The sequence below is a fragment of the Colletes latitarsis genome, chromosome 4 (genome assembly GCF_051014445.1).
Source record: "Colletes latitarsis isolate SP2378_abdomen chromosome 4, iyColLati1, whole genome shotgun sequence".
Classification (NCBI taxonomy): Eukaryota; Metazoa; Arthropoda; class Insecta; order Hymenoptera; family Colletidae; genus Colletes; species Colletes latitarsis.
Window position 1 is genome coordinate 30,630,074 of NC_135137.1, and position 25,794 is coordinate 30,655,867.

The following is a 25,794-nucleotide window of genomic DNA, read 5'->3' on the forward strand; positions in this document are numbered from 1 at the left end:
AAATAGACTCTGTCGTAGTATTCAATTTTTGTTTCTAAATTTGTTGTCTATTGCTTAACAAACTCGAGATACAACTCGACTGAATTGCATGATTCATCCCATGTATACGAGAATGATAATACCCGGACAGAGACTGTTGTTCGTAATCATTCTCACTTTATTATCACTAACAGATTTATTGCTGGATAAGGGACAGGTATATGGGCGCATATTGTTATTATAAGGAGGGATCTATGGAAGCTATGAAGCTGTCATGTAGCAGTTGAATAGTAGAGATATATGTGTGTGAGGTACGAGTCTAAGTAAACCCGTGAATATGTAAGCCCGTTCGGCTGCAGTGTACACACACGGAAATTTTGATGGAGCAACGCTTACTTAAACAATATCTTTGGCGAGTCAACAGATGTCGACGATAAATTTGCACTTAAAATGTTGACCTTTCGGGATTGCAAACAACATTCGTTCCAGTAAAAATAATGCACCGCAATAATTTGTTGACCTAACCCAAACTGAAATCCACCGCTAATTCTGGAATCCCATACTGGACAAACATCGAAATCTCGTTAAATACAATCAATGTAAGATATCGTAAAACGTCTCTACAAATCAGAATTGATTTGCACAGTTAGTACCAAAAGAAATGATATTGTTCAAAATGGTCATCTTTTGCAATGTTTAGGCTTGTTATTTCAGAAACTATTTTCGTCAGGACGTTCGTCAAGCTGATCATGTTCTCTAGTTCTGACAGTAATTCATAAATAAGTACACTCCAGAACATTATTATGCAATCACACTTATAGTTTATTCCTGCTAGGACTCTTTTTAGTAGACACTGGCTCTTTTTAAAGCCCATTTTATGTAAATGAAACATTGGCTTTCTCACATACGTGATTCAAATTAACTAATAAACGATTGCAGTGACCAGAGATTTAGAACATGGATTGCAAAGCTTCTCACAGAAATTTGGGTAGCCCGAAGGATGCCATGACAAAAGCAGCTTCTGAGATAACAGTGAGGATCGTGTACGTCGCGATAACCAAACGACCCCGTCGTTTGCAAGTCTGCATTACTGCAAAAACGTGGCCATTTCGAATAATAGCGATATAAATCATGGTGAAATATAATCTGACAGAGTCACGGGAATAAATATGCGTACACTTTGAAAGTTTAGATCCTGTATGCCTTCGGTAATAAATATTAGAAAACAAAAATCATCGTACTCCATGTTAATGCTAAAAGTAAATGGGTTGGAACGTTGGATAACGATTGAAAGGACATTTTTGTTTAGCAATTATTCATAAAATAAGGATTACGAGACCACTTTAGGTATTGAACACGAAACGTTAATCGCCGTCCGAACGGTCCGCGTAAATCAAGCTCTATCGACCAAGCGCTTAAGCGTGACATTCGATTGCGCAAACAAGCCGGAGGACCTGCCAATTTCGTGGGTCCACAATATTGTATCCCAAGCCCCGTAAATTCCCCAAACGAGGTACAAAAATGGTCGAAGTTCACGCGACACCGGCTCGACGAGGCCAACGCTTGCCACTCGTATTCCGCTCGTCGGTCGACCCCGAGCCGAATATCTCGTATATCGCGTGTTCGAAGCAGCCAATGGAACCGTGTCGTGCGGTTCGATCGCGCTCGATGCACAAGAGGCCGCCGCCACGTTGCGTTCCAGACGGCGAACAACCAAGAACAAGAAGGCGGAGGCGGCGGTGAACCCGGGGTCCATCAAAAATTCAATCCATACGAGTATATTCGTTGTTTCGTCGACTGGCGAACGACGACGCTGAAAGAGAACAGCACGAATCGTTCTCTCGAATTTTCTATGCGACACGGGCCAGCGACGTGCACACGCCATTCGCGGAAAAAGCAAGAAACGGAGAAGAAAATTGGAAAAAGCGAGATTTGCTTTATGGGGCAGAGAAAGGAGCGTCGCGGCGCAAAGTAGGCCGAACAACCAAAGATATTGAATGTATCTCGTCGTTTCATCGGTCTCCGTGTGTTTTTGTTCAAGTAACTTCCACTTGAGGAAACGTATTTTTTAATTTAAATACGAGGACTCTAAAAATGCTAGGAAAAACAATTGTAAAATACTCGTATGCAAAGTCTTTATAGAGTACCAACACTGGTACATCAAATGAGAAGATTACAAAAATAAATCACCGTCCAGATTTTGCACGCGGACAGAATTCGATCGATTTTGTTTTTACTGTACATTAAATTAACTCTTATCAGCAAGCTAAATACGTCAAATACAGGCAACATTTACTGGGTCAGCCTCTCCGACGACTCTACTTGGACGAAACGCTAATTTATTTTCGTAACCTTCTCATTTGATGTTCCATTCCCGGAATTAAATTACGTGATTGCTCTACGTAAGTCTCCATCCTCCGTTTCTGTATTTTTAATTCGCGAAGAGCAGAATTTCTGTTCTAAGGTGAAAAAGGAATATATCGAAAATCATGTTTCCAGAACCTCCTCTCGAAGTTTTAAGTATATTTACAAAAAATTTGTAGAATAATATTACCCTTAAATTTCAGAGTTAAATAGTTCTTTATATTATTTTATATGAATATCTGGATATTAATTAGTCGCAAGATGAGCGACATATCTCGTCCACTAGAGTCTCAAATAGTGTCTTACTCGATCCAAAAACGAAGCTTGTTTCTAAGCTCTTGTCGATCTTAACAAAATTTCATACCGAATAAAAAAGAAATATACCAAAAATCATGTTTCGTGAACCACCTCTCGTAGTTGAAAAATGTATTTGCAAAAATTTCATACGATAGTATTACCCTTAAATTTTAGAGTTAAATATATACAGTTTGTTACATTATATTTAATGTATATCTGGACATTAATTCATCGCGAGACGAGCTACGTATCTCGTGGGAGATCATCGCGGCGTCCGATTGCGACGCCGTGGCGCAACAGTGGAGGGGGGACAGGTACATCGGAGAAATTGCCGCCTGGTTTGGTTCCTGAAGCATGTGTGCCCCATAAATAACATGTAAATATTTTCAATAACTGCCGAGGCGGCCCCAGCATGAAAAATGCAAACCGCTTTGCGTCCGGTCCTCGCCGCGCCACCACGGGTATCGTGCCGTGTGCACCCTGCCCAGCTCCTCCAACCCCCAGCGAGCCACTCCAGATCGGCCGCCACCCTCTTCCACCCCCCTGGATCCTCCTCCTCGCCAAACTATCTTTTAATATATCTGTATGTACACGGTGTCCCGCGTGAAATTTATGGTACCGGACGCCGGCCGATATTTGTTTCACTCGAGCGGCGACTTTGCCCCTCCGCTCGCCTTACCGCCGGCCTGTTATATGTTCTACGCGCGTGTTCGCCAGCCCGCTCGGAAAAAGAGCTACTACACGGGACGAAATAATTTCGCGAATACGGAATCGTGACTCTGCCACGACGTTTCGTCCTACGGGCTGCTCGAACGTGCCACGCCATCGTCAAAAACCTTCGCTCCAAAAGAGAGACAGTTCTTCGTGAATTTCTTGAATATTGTTGCTAATAGTTTCTCGATTTTTTTCACATTTGTAAAATATTTATTTAGCAGAGCAATTTTTCGATTATTAATTTAGCCCCACGAAGACGTAGATGGGGGGTAGAAAGGGTAGAAGTTGGAATAAAATTTCATTTGAAAAGAATTTTATGTTTTCGATGGTCCCTATTTCAATATTAATATTTCGAGAAAGTTTTTCTTTTTAAAGCTAAAGCGTTGGAAATTTGTTTTTTTTCTGGAATCCCTATGTTCCAAATCGCACACATTTAATCTAAAATCGATGTGAATGGTACTGTAAAGGAACTCATTAGTTCGTAACTCGCTCGTTCAAGCTAGGAACTCTACCATTAGTGACATTTAAAATTCAACTGTATTCTTATTATTCATGGCAATGAAATTGATGTGTGATTATTGCGTGTTGCAGGGGCTTTGGATTCATCACGTTCGCAGATCCCGCAAGTGTAGATAAAGTGCTGGCACAGGTTAATCACGAGTTAGACGGCAAGAAAGTAAGTACTCAACGTTCCATTACATTATCCTGCCTGCGAGCTCTATGTTTTAAATCACATTACCAAGTATTTCACCCTTCGAATCATAAATTTCTTTTAATCGCATGCGCGAGAAATAATACACTTTACGTAAATGAAAACTCGCTTTCTGAAAAGGTCATTACGGATCATTGCAGTCGTACATTTTAAAATATTCAGTATTTTTTACCACTGTCGAGCCTGCTGTTTTCCAAGTCGTGAGATTTATTATTACAAGTCGATAGGAAACAAATAGTTTTCACTATGATTATTCCGCGTAAGGATATTAACAAAAGATATGGAATAAAGTTTTTTCATACAGGTTTTTGTTTTCGAATTAACTGATGTTCGAAAATTAATTCGATACGTATACGATTCTATATGACTTGGCTAACGTGTCTGACCACTACTCGCTATTTCTGCTTGTGCTGTGCGATTGTAAGCATCGATGCTGGTACGCTATTATTTATTTCAATTGATTTTAACTGGTTAGAAGACAGCAAATTCAACGAGGAACCGACAGTATATCACAATCGACGTTCAAGTTTTCCAAGATAAGTAGAAACAACGATTACTGGCCAGACACGTTAACCGAGTCACACGCAATAACACACGTAGCTTACAAATTTTCAAAATTAATTTTCTCAAAAACGCATAGTCATATGAAAACATCTTATTCTATACTTTTTATTCACTAATTTACCTCGTTGTTAGTGTTTATATCGTACAGCTTTCTTCAAAAGACAAACATAATTTACGAAAAGATTACAACTTCGAAACATGATACATTATTTCTTTCGACACATTTTATTCTATTAGTGAATACTATTATCACTAATCAAACCTTCCAACAATTTTAATTTTCGTTTCTGAATTATGCTAATAACTTTATAGACTCTTCGTGTTACATGTAACTTTTCTCTGCTATTTCATTTAATGACAAGTACTATTAGATATACTAAAGAAGACTACAATAAACTAACATAAAACTGTATTATAACTAGATTATATTATATTTAAATAAAACGAACTCCTTTTGTGAATATATAATTAACAAACGCGAAAGGTAGATAGTTCATGGAATATGCGAAATGGTTTCTCCATTCATTGTCTATGCGAAACGAGGAATCATACCCGTTTGGACTACTTTTTTCGCGACGCAGCGAAGCCAGAACACGCTGAGATACTTATCGAAAGGCAGGGAAGGTTGTTAGGCGACGGAAAACCGGGCATGTCTTGGTGGCGGCGTTCTATTACGCACTAATTAGGGGATCGTTAGCTCGCCGTGCCTAACGAGCACTTAAGGTCACCGATATCCGTTCGGGAGCTCGTGAGACGCGTGGTGAAACAGTGACAGGCAGAAAAAGGGGTAATGAGAGACAGCTCGTGAGACGAGGTGAGCGAGAAACGGTGCACGTAATAGGTCGAACCGAGACGGAACGACGAGGTATCAATTGTAGCGTACGAAGGCATCACGGTATGAGAAAACTCGGCTCGCAATCAAATGTGTGTCGCGGGAGCAATTAATTTCCGCGAAGTTGTTGATCGAGATAATTGGTACAGTAGGGTCTGGGTTAACTGATCGCGACGACGGATAAATATTGCTCGCGCCTGGATTCCTGCGGCTCGTGTTTATCTCTATCTGTCCGAGGAAAATATTAATCAGTTATTGAGGGATACGTTAGAAAACTGAACGGAAATTTCATTCTTGTAGATCTTACGATCTACATTTGGAAAACAAGGCTCGTTCTGTTGACGCGATTCATTTCGTTTATTTTTCGAGCATTTCTGACTACTGTTTGCTAATTCTTTAGTATTATGGACACAGAGCAACTGTTACGAATAAATAATGTTTGAATATTTACGGTTCGTGCAAATATCTTGAATTATATACACACGTATTTATTTGCATTTTTCTTGAGTAGTATGAAAGTGTTTTACATTTTGTTGTCTCTCGTCCGGTGCTTCCGTTATTATTACTTCCCTCGAAGATAATATTTATCCAGTTTCAAATTATTTTATTCTTGCATCTACGTTTGTTTTGATCGTTAATAATAATTCGACGAGAGTAATCATGGATTTTGGAATGGAGCCACGTCGTTGGTCAATAGTAATGAATCATTTTGTTGGAAATATACAAAATTACGTATAAGAGCATCGATCTGTGAAACTACTGTCAGTCGCTATCATTTAGATTCGGATTTCAATTGAAAAAAATAATTTAAAAAGCTCTCGTCTCATTCGTATCCTCCTCTTGTTAAGTTCTGTATTACATATTGCCTGTGCCTGTGCTTAGGATTCAAATATGGAAACAATCTTCGTAATACTAATCAAACTTCAATGATTTCTCACCTCCTCCAAGGATTTACAACTCTAGATTTTCACTTCAGATAAATACAAAACATCTTATTCGTGTGATGAGATTTTAGAGGAACGTTAAAAGACCACTACAGGACATAAAATATTATTTGTCCAAATAAAGTTACCAGCCAGAGTCAAACACTCCCCAGAAAATACAGGGAATCTTCCAAATCCACATCCTAACAACATAGTTTAATAATGAAAAGTTTGATGAACAAGTTTTGAAGAAAAAGAATTTATTAACACACGTGGCTACTCTCACGTTATCCCGTGGAAGAAATGATCGGCTGTTATCGCGAATGTCATCTTATCATAATATGCTTCCAGATTTGTCCTCAAGGCTACCAAGTTAAGGATCCTTGACACTAGTGTTGCAATAGGAATGCAACCACTTAAATCTCATCCGGAACTCTCTGTTCTTAGTTTTTTTTTTTTATTGTTCAGCAATTAAAACAGCTCGGATCAATGACAAGTGAAGCAAGACACGCGTCAATATTAATCGTGTCATTCGAGCCTCGAAGAAGCCTAGGCTGCAATGTTGGCGAAACGTCGAAACAATTTCCTGCGAATATACGGGCCAGCGCCGCGAAACAAGTATTAACTCTCATTGCTAGTTTCGCGAACACGTCGAATGACCAGGCAAAAGCAAACGAACGAATTAAACGAGCGTCGTGTACTCGCAGGGATCCGTGTTAAAGACAGGAACGCGCAGCGTAGGCGACACGGAAATCGACGGTAACAGCGTTTTCGACGTCGAAACTTTGCGCGGCTCGTTTTACGCGCGCTTAGACAATTACGAGCAGCAACGAGGCTGACCGCCACGCGTCGTTGGGTAGCCCCGCGACGGTCGGAACGATGCTTCTGGCAGAGATTAATCATCGAAACAGCGACGTGTCACAGTTTGGCAAATACGTTTCTGTCGGGCCGAGTTCTGAGCAGACAATACGCCGGGAATAATATTGTAAGGCTGGAACGGATAGCGGGGACGAGGCGGCGGACAGAGAGAAATAGTTGCGGACATTAGCTGTCCACAGAACCATAAGTACGACGACTGCGCGGTCGCTTCCGTAAGTACTCCGAATACGTATTAACTGTAGGACCACGGTTGCCATGGGTATATCCAGACTCACATAAATTTCGACGTAATTCGCCCGACTAATGCAAATTGCGAGCGCTCGGTGCTGGGGAGTCTAACACCTCCTCGATAGTACACGAGAACGAGATGGCACCGCGCATAAGGACGACCCTGCCGCATCCTATTAGGGTTTCTGGCGTCTCCTGCGCGTTCTATTTCTCGCTCTCTCTGTCTCGTTCGCGGTTCCGTACCCTTCTTTCTCCCGCTTCCGTGGTTACACATTTTTGGACAACGGTTAAGTTTTGGTTTCTCGCGTTGTTAGCTTATCCCTTGGAACAATGTTGTAAAGTTGAGTAGAACTCCAGCATGGGTGACATTACGGACCAACACTGCAACTTTGTTAAAACAACACGGATTTTAACTTAGTTCTTTGAACTTTACGTGTGATAAATAAATACGTAGAAAAATGTTTTAGTATTTATTTATTTTGAAATTAAAAAATTTCAAATCGTTCGGGGAAAATTATTTTCGGTTGTAGAGGTCAATTACAATCATTTTTGGCGAGCAGACATACCTCCGAAATCCTACGCACTTTCGAGAAAAAAATTCTTTACCGAAACTACAATGTCTGACCCTGACGTTCCGATTCCCCTGAAATTTCAAAAATTTTCAAATCATTCTGGAAAAATTATTTTTGGTTGCGAAGGCCAATTACAATCATTTTTGGTGAATACACATACCTCCGAAATCCTTCGCACTTTCGAGAAAAAAATTCAGGAAGGTGGACAAATTTTTCTGCGAAAAAAAATTTCGAATCGTTCTGAAAAAATTACTTTCGGTTGCGGGGGTCAATTACAATCATTTTTGGTGAATACACATACCCTCAAAATCCCACTCACTTTCGAGAAAAAAATTCCTTACCGAAAATGTAATGTCTGACCATACGTGACATTTTTCCCTGAAATTTCATGCGTATGTTTAAAAAATCATAACTTCTGGACGGATGGTAGGATTTTAATGTTTCAAAATGCAAACAATACGTATTAGTGGGGTTCTAGAGACTATTTTAACTCACCAACTGGTAATAATTTTCAAAGTAACTACATTTATTCATTTAACACTTTGACTGCCACGTCACCCATATATGGATAACAGGGCTCTTTACCATATAACTAAAATAATTAATTCTCAAATTGTAAACGTTAAAGGAAATAAATTTGAATGAGCTTCATGAATTTTAGCGAAGTTACAAAAATAAATACTATGTCAAATTTTATGTTATATAGTTTACAATTGCCTAAAAATCGAAGTTTTGGTCTTGCAAAAAATTCTACGGTTTTGGTCTGATAGTCAGTGCTAATTTTGCTCTAAAATCTTGACCCTAGGACGATTAATGCATCGTGTATATATTTACCATCTTTCACGAATTCTCAGCATTCGTCTTTTTTGTGACCACACTTGATCTTTTTCCTCTTTTGTCGTTTTCTTTGCCCCCCCCCCCTTGTTCGTTCATCGCTAATGTTTCGTCATTCTTCACGGTGCAAGACAAGGGAGAAAGGGAAGGAGGGACGAACAAGAAACGCAAGCCAGTAAGAGTGTACGCGACTCTCGTCCACTGACAAGCTTCGTCACATTAATTAGCGGATCGTTCGTCTCCGCTTGCGTTAATGAACGCTCTCGTGTAATTCTGAAGAGGTCCTTGGCCCGTGTTGTGCGCGAGAGAAAATAAACGAAACAAAGGGGGAGAAGAAGTAGTTCGGGCGCGGACCGGAAGTCGCGACACCGATCCCAACGACGGACCCTCTCCGCTCGATGTGTATCGGGCGAACGTTCGATACTTCGGATGAAATTCGTCGCTGCCTCGTCCGGGGGGAAAAATGTCTCGATTACACTCCGTCGAGCAGATCGTTCGCGGCTACTTCGTTCGCTTTCATCCATGTTTTATTTCACTCCGAAACACTCTTCATTCTCCGAATTACGAGAAACGATGCGGGCTAAATACGTAATCGGGAACAGGATTATCCTTTTTGGAGCACCGTGTCGCGTGTAACGCGAATTCAGGTTAGATTTATTATGAAAGCATTTGCGCTAAATGCCAACACACAAATCAGAGTCAAATAAAAATCGAACTGAATGGCGAAATGTCTTGAACTGTAGCTGTATACTAAGGACGTATTACTGTTAATAGGGCAAGACTGTTTGCATTAGGATATTTTTCAGATAATTTCTCTAACATTGCTCATTTAATGTTTTAGATAAAATAGAAATACAATTATAGGGAACATTATAAGTTTTAATCTTTATAGAAGAATGTTTTAATAGTGGGTTTAATTCATGAAAAGTTTTAAAAGAATATAAATGTAATCATAGTATATACTTCATTTCATCAAAGTAAATTTTGTATTTTTAAGAGAATTTTGAAAATGAAACAACAGAACTTGCTATATTTAAAGTGTGTCAACTTAAGTCTCAAATAATGTTTTACTCGATCCAAAAACGAAGCTTGTCGATATTAACAAAATTTCATACTGAATGAAAGAGTCGCAACGAATTGTGATTAAATATCAGTTCCAGTATCAGCGACCCGACCCAGGATTTCCAGGATTTTATCAATATTCTATCAGTATTTTCGCTCGATTCAGAATTTATGAGAAAATTTAACGAAATTTGCTTAAACGTTATGTTATGTATCATCGATAATGTACATTATTTGAGCCATTCTAGGTCGCGCATGAAACAGATAAAATTTAAAAACATTTCACTGCGTCCCACGAAATTTCCCGTTCCTGCGTTCAATATGGAAGCTTATAATTAGTCCTATCGCGAATCGCCGCGAAACGAAATCGATCCAGCGAACAATTAAACCGCGAACGATTATCTGCGGAATAATCAGAGAAGAGGAGAAGACGGCACACAGCGGGAGGGAACACTTTTGCCATCCAGCCGGGCATACGTGTCACCGACAGACGACAAGAACGTTAATATTATCGAAAATCACAGACAACGCACGCAAGAGCGATTTTGCGAATCGATAGCACCGCCGTTTCTCTCTCTATTTGTCCGGGACAATGATTTCGCAACCTGCCGCGTAAGCACCCGCAGCGCGGTGCCTATGGTCGATCAGAATGGCCGTCAAATTGCGCTTAATCGGCCCGTGTTCTGATTAAAAAATACATAGATCGCACGTGCCGCGGCTGTGCAGCCTCATTTGCTTTCAGTTTAATCGCAACGCGCGTATCAGCAATAGTTAAATCAATCGGTGCTGCGTGCGCGTCGCACGACGAATATAATTGATCGCGAGAACGATCCAATAACAAAATTCTTTTTCCCCGTTTCGTGTCAATACGGAATCGACCCGTTTCCACCGAAAATATTTAAATAGGTATATTTATCCAAATTCTGTGCATAGTTTTAATTCCCTTAATAAAATTCTGGGAAAAGTATCTCTGGCTGGAATAGTGATCAGAATTTTTGAAACAGATTGTTTCGTTATTAGTCAGAATTTTTAGTTGTGTAAACTGACAGATTCAAAATGTAAAACTCAAAATAAATTTTGTCTCTTGATACTGTTGTAAAACATACTGTTTTTATTATGTTTATTAAAGATTATTTAATATAATGTAGAAATTAATGTTCTTTTTATTCTTTTTATTCGATTTAAATTTATTTTCACTGGGAAGGGAGGAACTGTTCAAGTTTGATTTGAGCTTTTGAATGAATGATACGTGTAAAATAGTATGCGTACTTGTTTGATAGTTTTAGAGGTATAGATAATTAAACTCACGTGACTCCTGATGTACCATACGTATAAGTATGCAGGTCTTGCGATTGTCTCCTCCTTAAAAAATTAAAAGAGAAAAATAATTTTATTACAGATACATTGTGCAAGATGCATGGTAATAATTGTTATATTTACCAGTACAAATAAAAACACTGGTCATTTTTTAAAATAATGGTTTGAAAATGATACTATGGGTATAATTACAAAATTTTCTTCCAATTATAATCTCAATACATATTTCTTTGTTGTATTTTCTATTCGTTAAAAGTACGATCCATAATAGGTATCGTTGAAACGGAGATAGCAGAATCGATGTTTGGTTTATCTTTAACGATTGGACCAAACGTTGTGCTCGCGATGTTTATGTTTATGTTTATGTGCCACGTATATGGGCGCAAAAAAGAACTTCATTTAACGAGAATCGATTCCAGGGCCTGCGATTTACAAGCCATACAATCGCCTAGATCCGCCATGCTTTATATAACTATTGTTTACAATACATACGTATCTCAGAAACTTAAAATATCACGCAAGTTTTTAGAAATAATCGTGCATCGGTCATTGGAATCCGATAAAAGCGAATAATACGAGATCAAAGTACTTTCACAAGTAATGGACGTTCAATTGCGCTACAAATTCGATCACGCATTAAAGAAAGTCGTCAACGTCCAGTCTGTATTGCATCATTAAAAATATGGGTAATTGAAGCTAGTCTACACGATAAAATCACCAAAGAAATGCCATTTTTACGAACCAGTGGACTAATTTGTGCAAGCAGTCGTTAAACGAATGGAATAAAATTCTATAAACAAATGAGTACACTGGTAAATACGATAGAATAATAGTATTTTCGTTGTTTTGATATGTTTGAATTCTCGAGGCAGATAGTCTTCTTCGTTAATTAGATTAGATGTATCAGAGGGTTCACTAACAAATTCTTTTAGACTGTATGGTAATAGAAAATTGGACGTATCGATTAGTATGTGCGTGAGTTTGCGTTCCAAGAGCCTCCTCAAATTGTCTCAAATCTCTGACGCTCAACGGAGCCTGTATAACGATAGAAATATGCGGTATCGAAACTCAGATACCGCGAAAACTTTCTGGATGACCCCAATACGCGTTTAACCCGAACGAGCGTATCGCTGATAGCCGAATTGATAGCAATATAATCAATTGCGTATTACAAAGGGTGGCAGGATTCATTTCCCTCGTTCTCGGGTTTCATTATCCGTCGTTTCGACCGAATAGACGATCCCGTCGCGTTTCCCCAGTAGTTTTGCGATTACTCGTTCGCTTCGTGACGCGAACGTTCCGTGATATTCATGGCGATACGAGTGGCGTGCAATTAGTTTTGTAACTCCGTAATGAGCTTCGAGGAAAGGAGGGTACCCCACGGAACGTGCGCGTGTAAGCGTCGCGACACGTGCGACTTGTCACAAATGAACTTGTCCGCTCGTCGTATCGCGTACAATGTCACGTGTCATGTTCTTTCCGTATCGCGATATCCAACGCGGAACGCGATTATTGACTGCATTATATTGTACGTACCCGTAGCAAAAAGTGTTGCGCGGCGAAACGTTATGGAGGAGCGAAATTGACGATAAGTGGAACAGGCGCGGGTCATTTCGCGTTACCGAGTGTAATTCCTGTCTTTCGACGATTTTTTACCAATTTCACGGGGACTCGCTTTATCTTTAAACGCTCGTTCCCCGAGTATGGTGTTTAGACGCGATTCTACACTAATCATTAGCGCCCGGTACAATAATTACGAGTAATTGCAGAGTAAATGCGCTTCAAGTAAATTGTAGGGTAAATGTACTTCGCGTTAACTTCGACTCGAAGGATACTCTGATAAACGGACGTTTCTTTTTTTAGTCGTGAAGGTGCCTGATCGTTTTATGATAGTGTCACGCGTCTGTGTTGCAGAGTCAGTTTGCCTTGTAATTAATTTTAATTAAGAGTGCTTGTTACATTAAACGCTATTGATGAGAGGGAAAAGGAAACGATCTTGACGGAATTTATTTACGGAGGATAAGACATTGCTGGGATTTTATCTCCTTTTCGTTTAAAATATCTAATCGAAATTGAAAATTACAATTTTATATAATTGTGAATTGTAGAATTAACGCATTCATTGTGTGTGAATTTATTTGTAACTATAATTTATAGTTCTAAATTATACGTACATTGGAAGAGTGGAAATTATGCTCGATGAACATTTGTGGTAATCATGAACAACGCAAAACGATCATGTTATCTGTAGTATAATTAAGTAATATGAGAACAGGAAATATTCCGGAGTTTTCAGTGTTTTCAATCCGCAAGTAAGCTAAACTCATTATTAGAATTTGAAAATAATAAAATACTAAAAACTAGTACCAGGTCATTTTGCTTTCAAGGTGAAACATATTTTTAAAATGTATAGATCCAGAGTAGAGTCGAGTACGAAGTATATAAAGGATAGAAACTATATAGAGAATGAATAGTATCGTGGAACAACGCCCGTAAGAGGAGTTTGAAAACCAATGTGGTATTTCTTATTGCAATACCGTTTTTCTGGGAACGATAGCGGTGGAAACCCGCAAATGGTCCAATTTCAATAAAAATCGCAGGAAAATTGGTCGTACAATTCCTGGAAAAAGTCCAGAAGCAATCCGCGATTTCGTTACCGCGGAAAATTCAGACAGCGACTGGCTCGCTGAATAAACGAAAACGGTGATTTACGTCTTCGTCGCACCCTTTCTTGTTACTGATACTTCTTAAACGCTTCACGTACACTTCGAGCACCCATTCCTGGTAGCTCGGAAAATGGTGAAAAATAAGCAGCGTCGCTCATCCGCGGAATAATTTATTTGGAGAGCCTGAAGCCACTAAGCCCTGCAGAAATTGTCTGCAGTCCTTTACAGAACTCCAGCCACCCCTGATTCTCCTTCTCTCCCTTGAACCTCTTCCCTCCCCTCCTTTCCAAACCCCCATCCCCTCAACGTTCCAGCGTACACTTCTGTGCGTTTCTTTCTTCTTTCCTCTCTCCTTCGTCGAGTGAGTCAACAATACGAGAAGCGTCCATTGTCGAATGCTTTTAAATTTGAAATACAAACCGTCTGCCTTACCACCCTCACCCTCCGCCACGCCATCCCTTCTCCAGCAACCTATCAACGTCATCGTGCACGCGCACCTTCTATCCAAAAGGCTTTCTCACTTGCATTTTTTCTTCTTCTCGATTTCCAACTTTCCCCGTGCCTCTCCCTTTCGCGCCTTCGCTTTTTCATTTTCTTTTTTTTCCCAGTCCCATCGCAGTTGGTAGTTTTCAATTTTTTTCTCCCGACTCCTCCGAGTGTCTCGCGTATTCTCTGCTTGCGGAGTCAAAGAAAGATTCGCGAAAAATTGAGGCGCCACTGTGTACCAAGTTATTTCGGGAACGAAACGAGTAACGCAATCACTTCGGTAACCATTGTTATCGTTTTCATTCTCCGGGAAAGAAATATTACTATTCGATTATATTATAGGTTCAACTATTTCTTTAAACAATTGGAAACATTGTTAGAATTCAACTTTGACCAAATAATAATTAAATACACACTTGATCCTAAATTAATTTCGTTGTGAAACTGTACACTGGTAAATACGTAAACCAACTCATTTGCATTTCATACCAAGTTCATTAATAAATTCGACCTGTATCATAGGAACTCCACAAGAAAGGCGATACTGTGCAAAAATTTTAAATTATCGAATTATGTAAATCATACGTTGATAAGAATTAGCATATCGTTACTAATTATTCAGAATCTTTTTCGAATATTTTTTCTTGCCTTCTACGCTTCGAATTCGATCAGTTCCCCAACTTAAAAATTGTTCACGATTAATGTCTCGAAGCTTTCTATAATTTCGATTGCATTGATTCGTTTGTAAAGGTATTCTATAACTTCAAAGTAAAATGAAAGCAACTGTTCCGATCAATACACGAAGAATTCCATCACATCTTACGTAAATAATAGTGCAACGATGCATTTGGTGGCATATAATCAGGTTGATCCCCGTCGTCGGATCCCAAAGATCTATTTCCCAGCCTTTCGCTGAACTTCCGCTTATCACGACCGCGAATTAAACTGCAAGGCAGAGAGCTGTAGCATCTGTTGCTAGCGGTTTAATTCGTTCTCCCTTCGCGGTGAGCATTGTACGAGCTGTAATCACAGCGAAAACAAGTCAAAACTAGGACGTGCGGTATCGCGCTGTTACGGAACGAGATTACGGAAAAATTGGCACGCGCACGCGCACCTGGAGAAGGCAACAGAGATCACACGACGTAGTCACGCGTGATTTACTCTAATTGTTAAACATCGCTTAGTTCGAGAAGTCTCATTTACATCTAGGTTGAAACGCGCTGTGCTTTTTACCGACTCGTTCCCTCTCTTTCATTCTCATTCTCCCATCCCGTGTACGTGACATTTTTATGGCAGAAACTCGCGGTGATACAGCCCGGGGGATATATTGCGCTGCAACATTTTCTTTTCCGCGTTGAAGATGCATACCAAGGACCGTCCGACTAAATCAAGCACCGTCGCGCTTTACGACCGTTTATAAGCTTCCCGGTTATCTTTCCAGACGATGGTGTTGCCCGATTTCCACGGATGATTTATCCCTCTGCTCTCCGATATCGAGAGCGACGCGATGCAGGTGTTGTAAATCACAAAAACGTTGAAATTAAAAATAGTTCTGTGATTTCCGAGGAAATACGTAAACAAGGATCTTCAGGTCGACTGACTTGGAGGGTTATAATATTAGAATTTCAAATTAATTAACAATAAACTTTAGGATCTATAGACTCTTTAAAGACATTTCGATTACGAATAATTAAAATCACAAGAATGATAGATGGGTATTTGATCCTATTAAAATTAGAACTGGTGGTATAAGTGTAAAGTGAGTGAACTTACATGAAAAAATAAGTCGTAAATGTGTTTCCACGGATGATGTAACCCTCTGCTCCCCGATATTGACAGCGACGCGTTACGGGGGTTGTAGACCATGGAAACGTTGAAATTAAAAATAGTTCTCTGATTTGCGTGGAAATAGGTAAACGAGAATCTTCAAGTCGACTGACTTGGGGAGCTGTAATATTAAAATTTCAAATTAATTAATGGTAAACTTTACAATCTATAATTACTTCGAGGACATTTACGAATAACTGAAATCACATGAATGATAGATGGGTATTTGATCCTATTAAAATTAGAACTGGTAGTATAAGTGTAAAGTGAGTGAGACCTACATGAAAAAAATAAGTCGAAAATGTGGAGTCACATTTTTATAAATCGGGTCTACGTCTGAAGAATATCACTGTATCGTTCGAATTGCTTAGCTTGGGTACTAACAGATAAACATTGGTAGAACGACGATGACTATGAGAATCTGAAACAGATCCGACAACAAGCCACGACATTGGTACTGTTTATAGACTCGAACACAATGAGGGCTAGTCTATGTACAACACAATCAAGCATACGCATACTCTGTGAATTATTAACATCGAAGCCTCGATCAACAAATTGGTATTCTTAATTTTCGTCTTATTTTGGCCTCTAGAATTCTCTATTAAAATTTTTCCTAGGGATGGCCGAACACCCTGTATGACACGTGGTCACAGCAAAACTGACCATAAAACGAGCAACACCACAAAGTAAAGATCTTTCGTTCAATGCTACAGAATCCATAACTTTCCCCTTCTCGAAAACTCTATTCCTAAATTTAGAAATGAAATAACAATTGTTAGTGTAATTTACATACCTCCAGGACTATCCACTATAGCGCAGATTTCAGAAGCACCGATCCTGCAGAAGGTCGCGCTCACTTAGAAATCAACAATTTATCGAGGAGTAACCTTGACGCGTGTTCTTCGTTGCGCGACGATTTCGAACTGAGCTAGGGTCTCAGGTAGAAAAGGTAGCTATCCTTTTTTCTCACATTGAATATTCAGATGCTCCCTCTACGATTTCATGGACAGAACGCGATACTACGATACTCATTCTCTCGAAATTTTGTCCACGTTTCCAGGATTACTCGACCACTGTACGCGAGCACGGAATTTTTCAACGCGATACAGCCGTGACGTTGTTTCGTACTCGCGCGTGCACTACCAATGTAACGACGTGAAATTACGATCGTCGTTCATGTCACTCCCGTTAATTTTCCAAATTATTTTTCATTAACGCGCTAAATGTTCGGGCAAAACATCGATGTATGAATATTTAATACCCGACCGAATTCGATAATGTCGAGGGGAAACTTTGTCGCCAAGTTCTATGGAAAATCCAAAAACTCGATGGGGTAGAAAAACAAAATTATTTCGTGGAAAATGTATTTTCGAAACGTCGCGAGCAGCTTTATTTTGTTCTCAAATATCACGATGCGTTTAGTTATCGAGTGTAAGGAAGCAGTGTGGTGTTTGGGAAGGTATTCGAAGGTATTTGGTAACCGACGTGAAACAAAATGGCGAGCTATCCCTTTCTCGATACCGTTCCCTCTGATTTCCGGCATCGAGGAAACACGATCCCCTAAATAGCGCGTAACATCAACAGGAACTTTCCCGTCCAATTCCTTTTCTCGTCAAGAAGTAAACTGTCACTGTCAGTTGAGCAGTCGAAATGGGAAACTCGGCGGGAAAGTTGTCTTTAGTTATAAATCACATCGGGACGGGGGCTTAAATATTTTACGACGAAACTTTTGCCTTACTCGAGACTATCTGTCGACGCGATGCATTCCGCTTCGAAGGGAGCCGAATTATCCGGGACCATTTCGAACGGAACTCTTTTTACATTCAACAAATACTGCGGCTTAAACGGTTTGACTAATTAAACCGCGGCTCCGTATTAAAAAAAAAGAAATTCACATGTGATCCGCGTCGGTGAAAAATTAATAACAGAAATCCGCGTTGGTTGTTCGAGCAACGCGAATTTTAATATCGTCTCTGGATAAACGAAATATTTAAACGGTAAATTTTAATGTTTCTCGGTCTCAACCTGGTTATTATCAGTGTGGAATATTATAATGATTTTTTAGCTTGAAGATGAATGTCTATACGTAACGCAACGTGAGTGATAAAAACAAAGTAAATATTGAAATATTTGATCATTTTATATTTCCCATTTAGCATGTTTAAAACAAATTTGGTTAACGACTTTACTTACTAAATGAAAATAAAAGAAATGATACCAAAGATGCGCGAAATAATTGATTATTAAACAGTCATTCGACCAATTTTTACTTGGTCGTTGTGGAATATAATTTTATTCTATAAATCGAATTGTAATTTTCATCGAACGAGTGATGGATAAAAAGTTCTAAACATTTTATTCATAATTCGAGACTTCCATCCGGACAAGAATTTTTTCCATCTCTGGCCAATACCTCGTGAAAGTGACCTCACATTCAGAAGCGTTATTGCGGAAACTATATCTTCTGAAAGTAATATTTCCTGACCTGAAAGATAAATATCGGATCCTGGGTTTTTGTTGTACAACATGCGAAAGAATTCTTATGCTCTATTTTCAAATATGAAAATAGCTAGAAACAGTAAAATCGTGGACAAGTGCCATTCACACTTGCAATTAAATATCACGAAATAAATTTGGAAATAAATTCGATCTGCCATTTCGACATAAACCTCATCCTTCTTGTCACTTTGTAATATAAACTGTAAAATTACGAGATGTACGTAGTAGCAAACTATACTCTTCGAGGTTCAGATGCGATCTATCAGTCGTACGGTTAGACAAATAAAGTTGCAATTGTCGGCAGTAAGTTGTAATCGAAATTAATAATTAGTCGCAGTTGGATAGCAGAACACGGGCTATTATTAACGATCGGTCAGATGACAGGAGTGTTAAAATTTAAGCTGGAAACGATACTGGAATATTACGCGAGTGATCCGAACGGCCAGAAGTTTGACGATATTTTCGTGACACACGCCGCTGGACCGTGTGGATAGAGTTTGCACGTTGCACATGGTATATGACGACGTATCATGGGTGTAAAATACCGCGTACACGTTGTAGGCAGCAGGTACCTGCGCTACCGGTGCATGAAATATAAATAATTAGTATGATATATAAGCTGCCTGCGGCCGGGTGTGCCCGAGCGCGATATATCGACGTGACCCACAGCTTTATTTCGAGAGCGGCCACATTTTATCCGCTAAATTAGCCTTTCCACCTGCGATTTATGTCATCCGCTTCGAGACAATTACTGCCAAGATAGATAATTTCGCTACGCCACTGTGTTCGCCCGCGAGAAAAGTTAAGAAAGTGCCAGCGAACTGAACAAATTAGCAAATTTCCTCGTTACGTGTCCTTGCGATACAATGTTTATATACGTTGTGAGTTAGCTTCTGATTAAATTGGTCAAGGGTAAAACAAATCTATTCTTTTCCGTGGCCATTCCTTGTTCGAACAAATAAAATTAAATAGTACGAGTTTGACAAATTATTTGAAATTAAATAGTACGTCAAGGGGTTAAATAAGGGAATAAGTAGAGACTCCTTTATTCTTTATTATTTGTTTTATGCGTAAAATGTCTGGAGGAATTAGAATTATTTGACAAATTTCCTGATTATCAATATCTCAGATACAGAATCTATTATAAAAACACCATGATTCAGTTTCTAATTCTATTTGTCTCTAATAGGTTTCCTTACCATTTTTAGTTTGACTCTGTATTACTCGGTTTGTGTTATTTTAGTCGCGTCAGACACGCTAGTTCTGGTTTCTTTTTTTTCCCGTTCCGTCTCTTTTTTTGGAAAATATTTACCCTCTCTAAGAACTACAGTGTTCCAATTGTATGCGAAGCTCTGGGAAAACAAAGGGGGTAGAAACTATAGCGTGAGAAAAAATCCAGACACGTATGCTGGTCCATTCAAAGCAGACTCGAGGGAAAGTAGCATCACATTTCGGTTTTACGTATGAGCTCCTGAAAGCAGCCCGTTATCACTTATCCCCCTTGCGAGGATTCCGAATCAATTCTTCTTCCTTATTCGATACATCCTTTAACTTTATTTAATTCATATTTACAGTCTACACATAAGAGACATACTTCGAAATTTACAGTTATTTTGTAACTTGTTTCTAGTTTCTACTTTGTTCTCATAAAATTAGTAAACCAGGCTACAACTTCGTGACACTTTACATAACTTCTTGATATTTATTTATTCTTCAAACTTCGTTAGACGCTGAGTGCTTCACACGAAGTAAGATATTCCGTAGCTGGGTCACAGAATTAATTCTGTACATAAGCAAGAAGGATAATTCGAAAATTTTAACGTAAAATACTCGGTTAGATAATTTCAAGAAAGAAATGCAACGCTTGCAAATTTAATGCATCTCCTAGTCATAGACTCTCCTGTTTATCTCTGCTCTAAGTTACATCTGAGTACTCTTAAGAAATCGAGGATAAATTTCAAATTTAATCACGTACAATCTGAGCGTGACTAATCTGAAACACAATTTCCTCCATTTTCTCGTATGCATCTCAAAAAGCGACTTCGCTATTAATTTTCTAAATTAATTTACAGCGTGTACCAGTATTTATGTCTCGAATCTGAAAATTTTTGTGTATCTATCACATATAATACGTCGAATTTCAATGCACACGAGGGATTCGTAATATTTTTCAGAGCAAACATTACCCTCGCTAAAGACACGAGTAATTCGTCGAATCGGACGGAACCAGTTTATTCTTCGTTTGCATTAAATCGTTCCGTGACAATAAAAGGTAAGTTCGGGCCGAACGATTATCGAAAACCGGTCGCGAACGTGATAAAACAAACGGTAGTGTACAGACATTCCCCTCGTTGCACGAAACAAGCTATATCGGTTTATCGCGGTTGCAGCTGGACGGTGAACGATTTATGTAGCCATCGTAAAAGTAACCCCCGCGCAGTTGTGTCAGAAATGAAATGGAAGGGAGCAATTAAATCACTTTGTTCCTTTCAGCTACGTATGTATATATATAAATATATATATAAACGCTCGAATGTACGTGTGTGTGTGCGTGTGTTGGGTCGCGTGTACCGTGAAAAAAGTGCACGAGTCTGGTCAGTTTTTACAATACAAGTGGAAAAAAGGATAACGAGGAAGAGACGGATAGCGCGCAGCGCTGACTGGCATACTGGTTCCAACCCCCGTATTCCCACCCCCGCCCCTCCGACGCTGCTTTCGCTAACTCTCGGTCCCTTCAACTCGCCTCATAGAGCCACATTCTCGAGCGATCCATTTCCAGATTAAACACGCGTAAAACTCCACTCTGGTGCGGTACACACAAGAAACTCTGTTTCGCTCTGTCCCGCGTCCCGCCTCTATTTCTGTCTCTCGCTCGTTTGCCGCCCCCGTCGACCCTCCCCGACCCCCCCGGGAATACACAGGGTCTTATCTGTCCCGTTTTGCGCATGAGTGCCAGGGGTGGGAGACGAGAGGAAAAAGAGGTACGTTTTCGTCTGCGGGCTCGTTCAAAAACTCGTTGAGGTAAATCCGTCACTCGAAGAAAGAGGTTTTTCGAATCGCCCTTGGACGCCTGACGAAAGGTTCCCTCCGAGGGACGCGGAAGGACGTTTCATAATAAATCAACCATAGCGATAAGAGGGTTCTTTATTTCAGCCGAGGGTGTGCTGGTTTTTTCCTAATGGAATGTGATCGGAATTGGTGGTTCAGGAACAGTGTTTGTTCAAACTTTAGCTAAAATTACACGTCCAAAAAGTAACCTGACGGAGGATACAATTCTACAATTGGCCATTTGGAAAATTCATGAGACATTTTCTGAGACGAAAGTGGGATGGAATAATAAGACAAAGGTAGAGGGTGACGGTAACCAGATTGTAAATTTTATTTGTCACGAGGATTACTGTCTCGAGTTTAAAAGAAAATTCTGACAGCCAAATATTCGTTGTTGCTCTGTAGTATCCTTGTCCCGTTATTTATAAGACTACGGTAACGAAATTATGAATTGTATTTTGAACCGACTATGGTTCATGGTTAATTATTATAAATACATTATCATTCATAACTGTTTTTTAATTGCTTGAGTGCCACGTCACCCATGTATGGAGCCAGGATTTCTATGGAACTAAAATTCATTCTCAGCTTGAGATGTTGATAAATTTGGATAATTTCAACAAGGTTACAGAAACAAGTACCGAAACAAATTTTAGGTTACGGTAGTTTACAATTGTCTAAAATCAAAATTTCTTGCAAGATATCGTACACTTTTGATCTGGCTGGTGTGTTGATCTGATCGAAAACATTTGTCAAAATTTACTCAAACTTAAGATACGGGATTATGCGAGCGAATTAAGGAAAAAATGGTACCCAGCGCGCAACAATCGGGCCCTAACGGCGAAACGAAGGAAGAAACACGACTCAATTTGCGTTCACTTTGTTCGCACCTCGCAGGATACTCGGCGGAGTCTCTGCGCGAGCGGAACGAAGGAATTTGACAAAGTTAAATCGAAGTGAAAGCGGGCGGTCCAGGGAAGAAGATAGAGGAAAGGTAGCACGCGGAGAGGGAGAGAGCCTGTCGGAGACATTACCGCAAGCGTTTCGTCCCCTCTTCTTTTCGTCCTTCCTTTTCCCGCCTTCGTCTTTTTCACGCATGGACCGGTACTCGGCTGGCACGTCAATGCTTTCAGGCGATAAAGTGCTTTTCTTTACGAAACCACCATCCGTCGCACAAGCGCGGCCAATCAGGCGACAATGGCTCGTAAATTCGAGCCAATCAGGAGGGAAGCCGAGACGTGACCGCGGCAACGGTGCGATATTGCTTATGAATTATTTAAGCGGCCAGAATAACAATGTCCTCTCTCTATCTCCTTCTCCGCCCTCTCTTTATTTCTACGGCTCTCTATTCCCGGCGTAAGCACTCTCCACGGCCAGAACAAAAAATTGTCCACCGTTTTCTTTCGGACACTCGAGCACGGTACGTCGTCGTACGTCTTGATCGTAATCGTGTCCCCAGTTTATGAAAATCTATCTATACCGTGGGCGACGCGCGACGTCTTATCGGCTTAAGTGTTTCCAATAACACGGGGAACAAGAAAGCGAACTATGCAATTACCTGGCGGGCTTCGACTTCGATAATCGACAACACCCTTTCGAGTTCCCAGCGACGTCGTCGAACCACTGGGCTGATTCCGAAGTCCCTAACTACTTGCTCCGTGGGAACGTGGACACGCTGTTCGATTCCCGCTTCGATCACTGCGCTCTGCCCGAAATGGAACATTGTTTAAGGGGTTACGCCACCTTGACAGCGACAAAGCATATGATCACGAATTTTTTTCGAATAATACCGCGCGTTCGAAGTGAATTCTTTTTTCTATGAATAAAACATATAATAGTCTCTGAAAGGAAGCACTTCGTGTCTATGTCTATATTTAACGCGAGCAAACTGACTGGCGTGCATCGTGCTGCGTCAGTCGTTTTAGCTCGAGCAGTGTCTGCAAAGCCAAATTTGAGAAACAGTACCATTTTCGTGATGTTAGAAATATTTCGAATTTGATAACTGACAGGATTTAAAATAAATATTCGTGGAAAAAATGGTTCAGAATGTTAACGGCAAATTTTGTACAAATCGATTGTCAATACGTCTGTAGAGAAAATATAGTTTCATATTCTACCAATTTAGTTTCAGGTCGAATGATAAAAAAAAAAAAAAAACACGAAACATCCATTATTCGTAGCATTGACTCTTTTATTTATTTTATATGCATATTTGCTTAGCAACGAACTAGAATTTACGAGTTTTGATTTACAGTTTGCGCACGAAACTACAAGTTTGAAACCGAGAACGCGAACTTTGCTTTCGAGAAATTTATTGTTTCCGTAGGGGAGAGTTGCGTAATGCGTATCGGTCGTCTAAATATACCTCCCCAATTTCCTGTTTATTACTTAATACGAGCGCGACTTAATGGTGTACGCACGATCGAGTAACGAGATAGTCAAAAGTCTAGAAAATTTTGATTTATTCTATTAAATGAAAAAAATATCATTCCTAAAAATTTACTTAGACGTCCTACGGTTACTCAAACTTGAAACGCGACCCAAATTTAGTCAAATCAGGACTAACTAAGATATAAATATTGCTCAGAATGTCCAAGGAGATATTTTTTAGTAGGTAATTCACACGGAGGGAGAAAAGATTTATAATTATTTATTAACCAGTCAGCTGTGGCAATCTCTTTTCAGAGCGCCCACTTGTTTGTTTTATTTCTTACTCACTATATTTATTACTCACATACGTATGATATGATTTTGATATAATTTTAAGAAGCCACAAAAATTAATTCTCAAACTTAGATGTTGAAGAAAATAACTCTAGCTAGAGCTCTTGAATTTTAACCAATTTATAAATATAAAATAAATTGTAAATATTCTAGTTTCCAATTGTCTAAAAGCAAAGTTTCGTTTTCGGTGGGCAATTCGAAGGGTTTGGTCTAGAAGCTAAAACAATTAATTCTGAAGATTAGATGTTAAAGAAAACAAATCTAAAACTCTTGAATTTTAACGAGTTTGTAACAGCAAGTCGTATAACAAATTCTAGATACGCAATTTCCCAATTGTCTAAAAGCAAAGTTTTCCGGTGGAGAATTCTAGGGGTTCGGTCTGTCAGTCATCACGCAAAAGAATTTCCCATACATTTTCTAATTCTGTAAATTCATCGATTCGATATCTCGCGCACTCGAAGCTCGCGGAGCGGGAAAGCATTTGTTCCCTCTCCCGTTCCGTCGATCCGCGTATAAATTTATCGCGTTTCCCATTTACGTAAGCATTGACCTTTGCCGCGCAGCCACCCCCGTCCAAACGTTCTGTGCCAATCCGTCGCAACTATTCGACAAGTTCATGATTCCGGGCTGCGCTCCTTCTTCCGCGACGGGGCTCGCGAGTTCGTGAAGGGATATTATGCCATGGGTAACGGTCTCTCCCCGGCAGGCCGCAATTTCAGTTCGGTCTGGTGGACCTCGTTGTCCGTGACACTTTGACGCAACTCCGGACAGAGAACGGTGTCCAGAGGGCGCTTGTGCAAGGCAGTTATGAGTTGCTTAATTGTTTTGTCACTGTTCGCCCCTGCTAACCCCCCCTCTATCCCCCGTTGGTCCCGTTCGTTCCGTCGTTCCCGTCTTCCTTGTCATCGTTGTCGTGATGCTCGTCGCAGAGGCGTCCTCCTTGCCCGTTGTTGCCTCCGTCCCGGCAGTCCTGTCGTAGAGTTCCTCGAATGCTCGGGATCGTTTCCGGAATAGTACTGGCTTACCCCTTGACAAGTTATCCGTGGGATTCTAACGTTAGGAAAATCGATACCGGGACACCATTGTTTGCCTACGGAGATTCGCAGGATGGACCGCGCGGAATAACTGTTGCTTAAGTTATTCACACGCCGTGGGGAAGAAAGGAGAGATGGGGTAGGGGTGGCTGGAAATCAATTCGACGCGATATTCCCCTCTTCGTTCCTTTTGCTTTCTTGGTTCGCGCGATGCATATTTATGAAGCGTTC

The 25,794-nt window shown here is 40.0% G+C and overlaps 1 protein-coding gene across 7 annotated transcripts in view; it reads left to right on the forward strand.

The window, feature by feature from the left end:
- The window catches only part of Rbp6 (RNA-binding protein 6), a 1,141,481-nt gene that overhangs the window by 670,051 nt on the left and 445,636 nt on the right, over positions 1–25,794 (forward strand). For all 7 annotated transcript variants that reach the window (XR_013079560.1, XM_076763808.1, XM_076763806.1 and 4 more), the window contains exon 4: positions 3,946–4,030. Coding sequence is in view for 6 of the 7 variants with exons in the window: in XM_076763808.1 (XP_076619923.1) it covers positions 3,946–4,030 (85 nt within the window). In the remaining variant the exon portion in view is untranslated. The remainder of the gene's footprint in view (positions 1–3,945; positions 4,031–25,794) is intronic.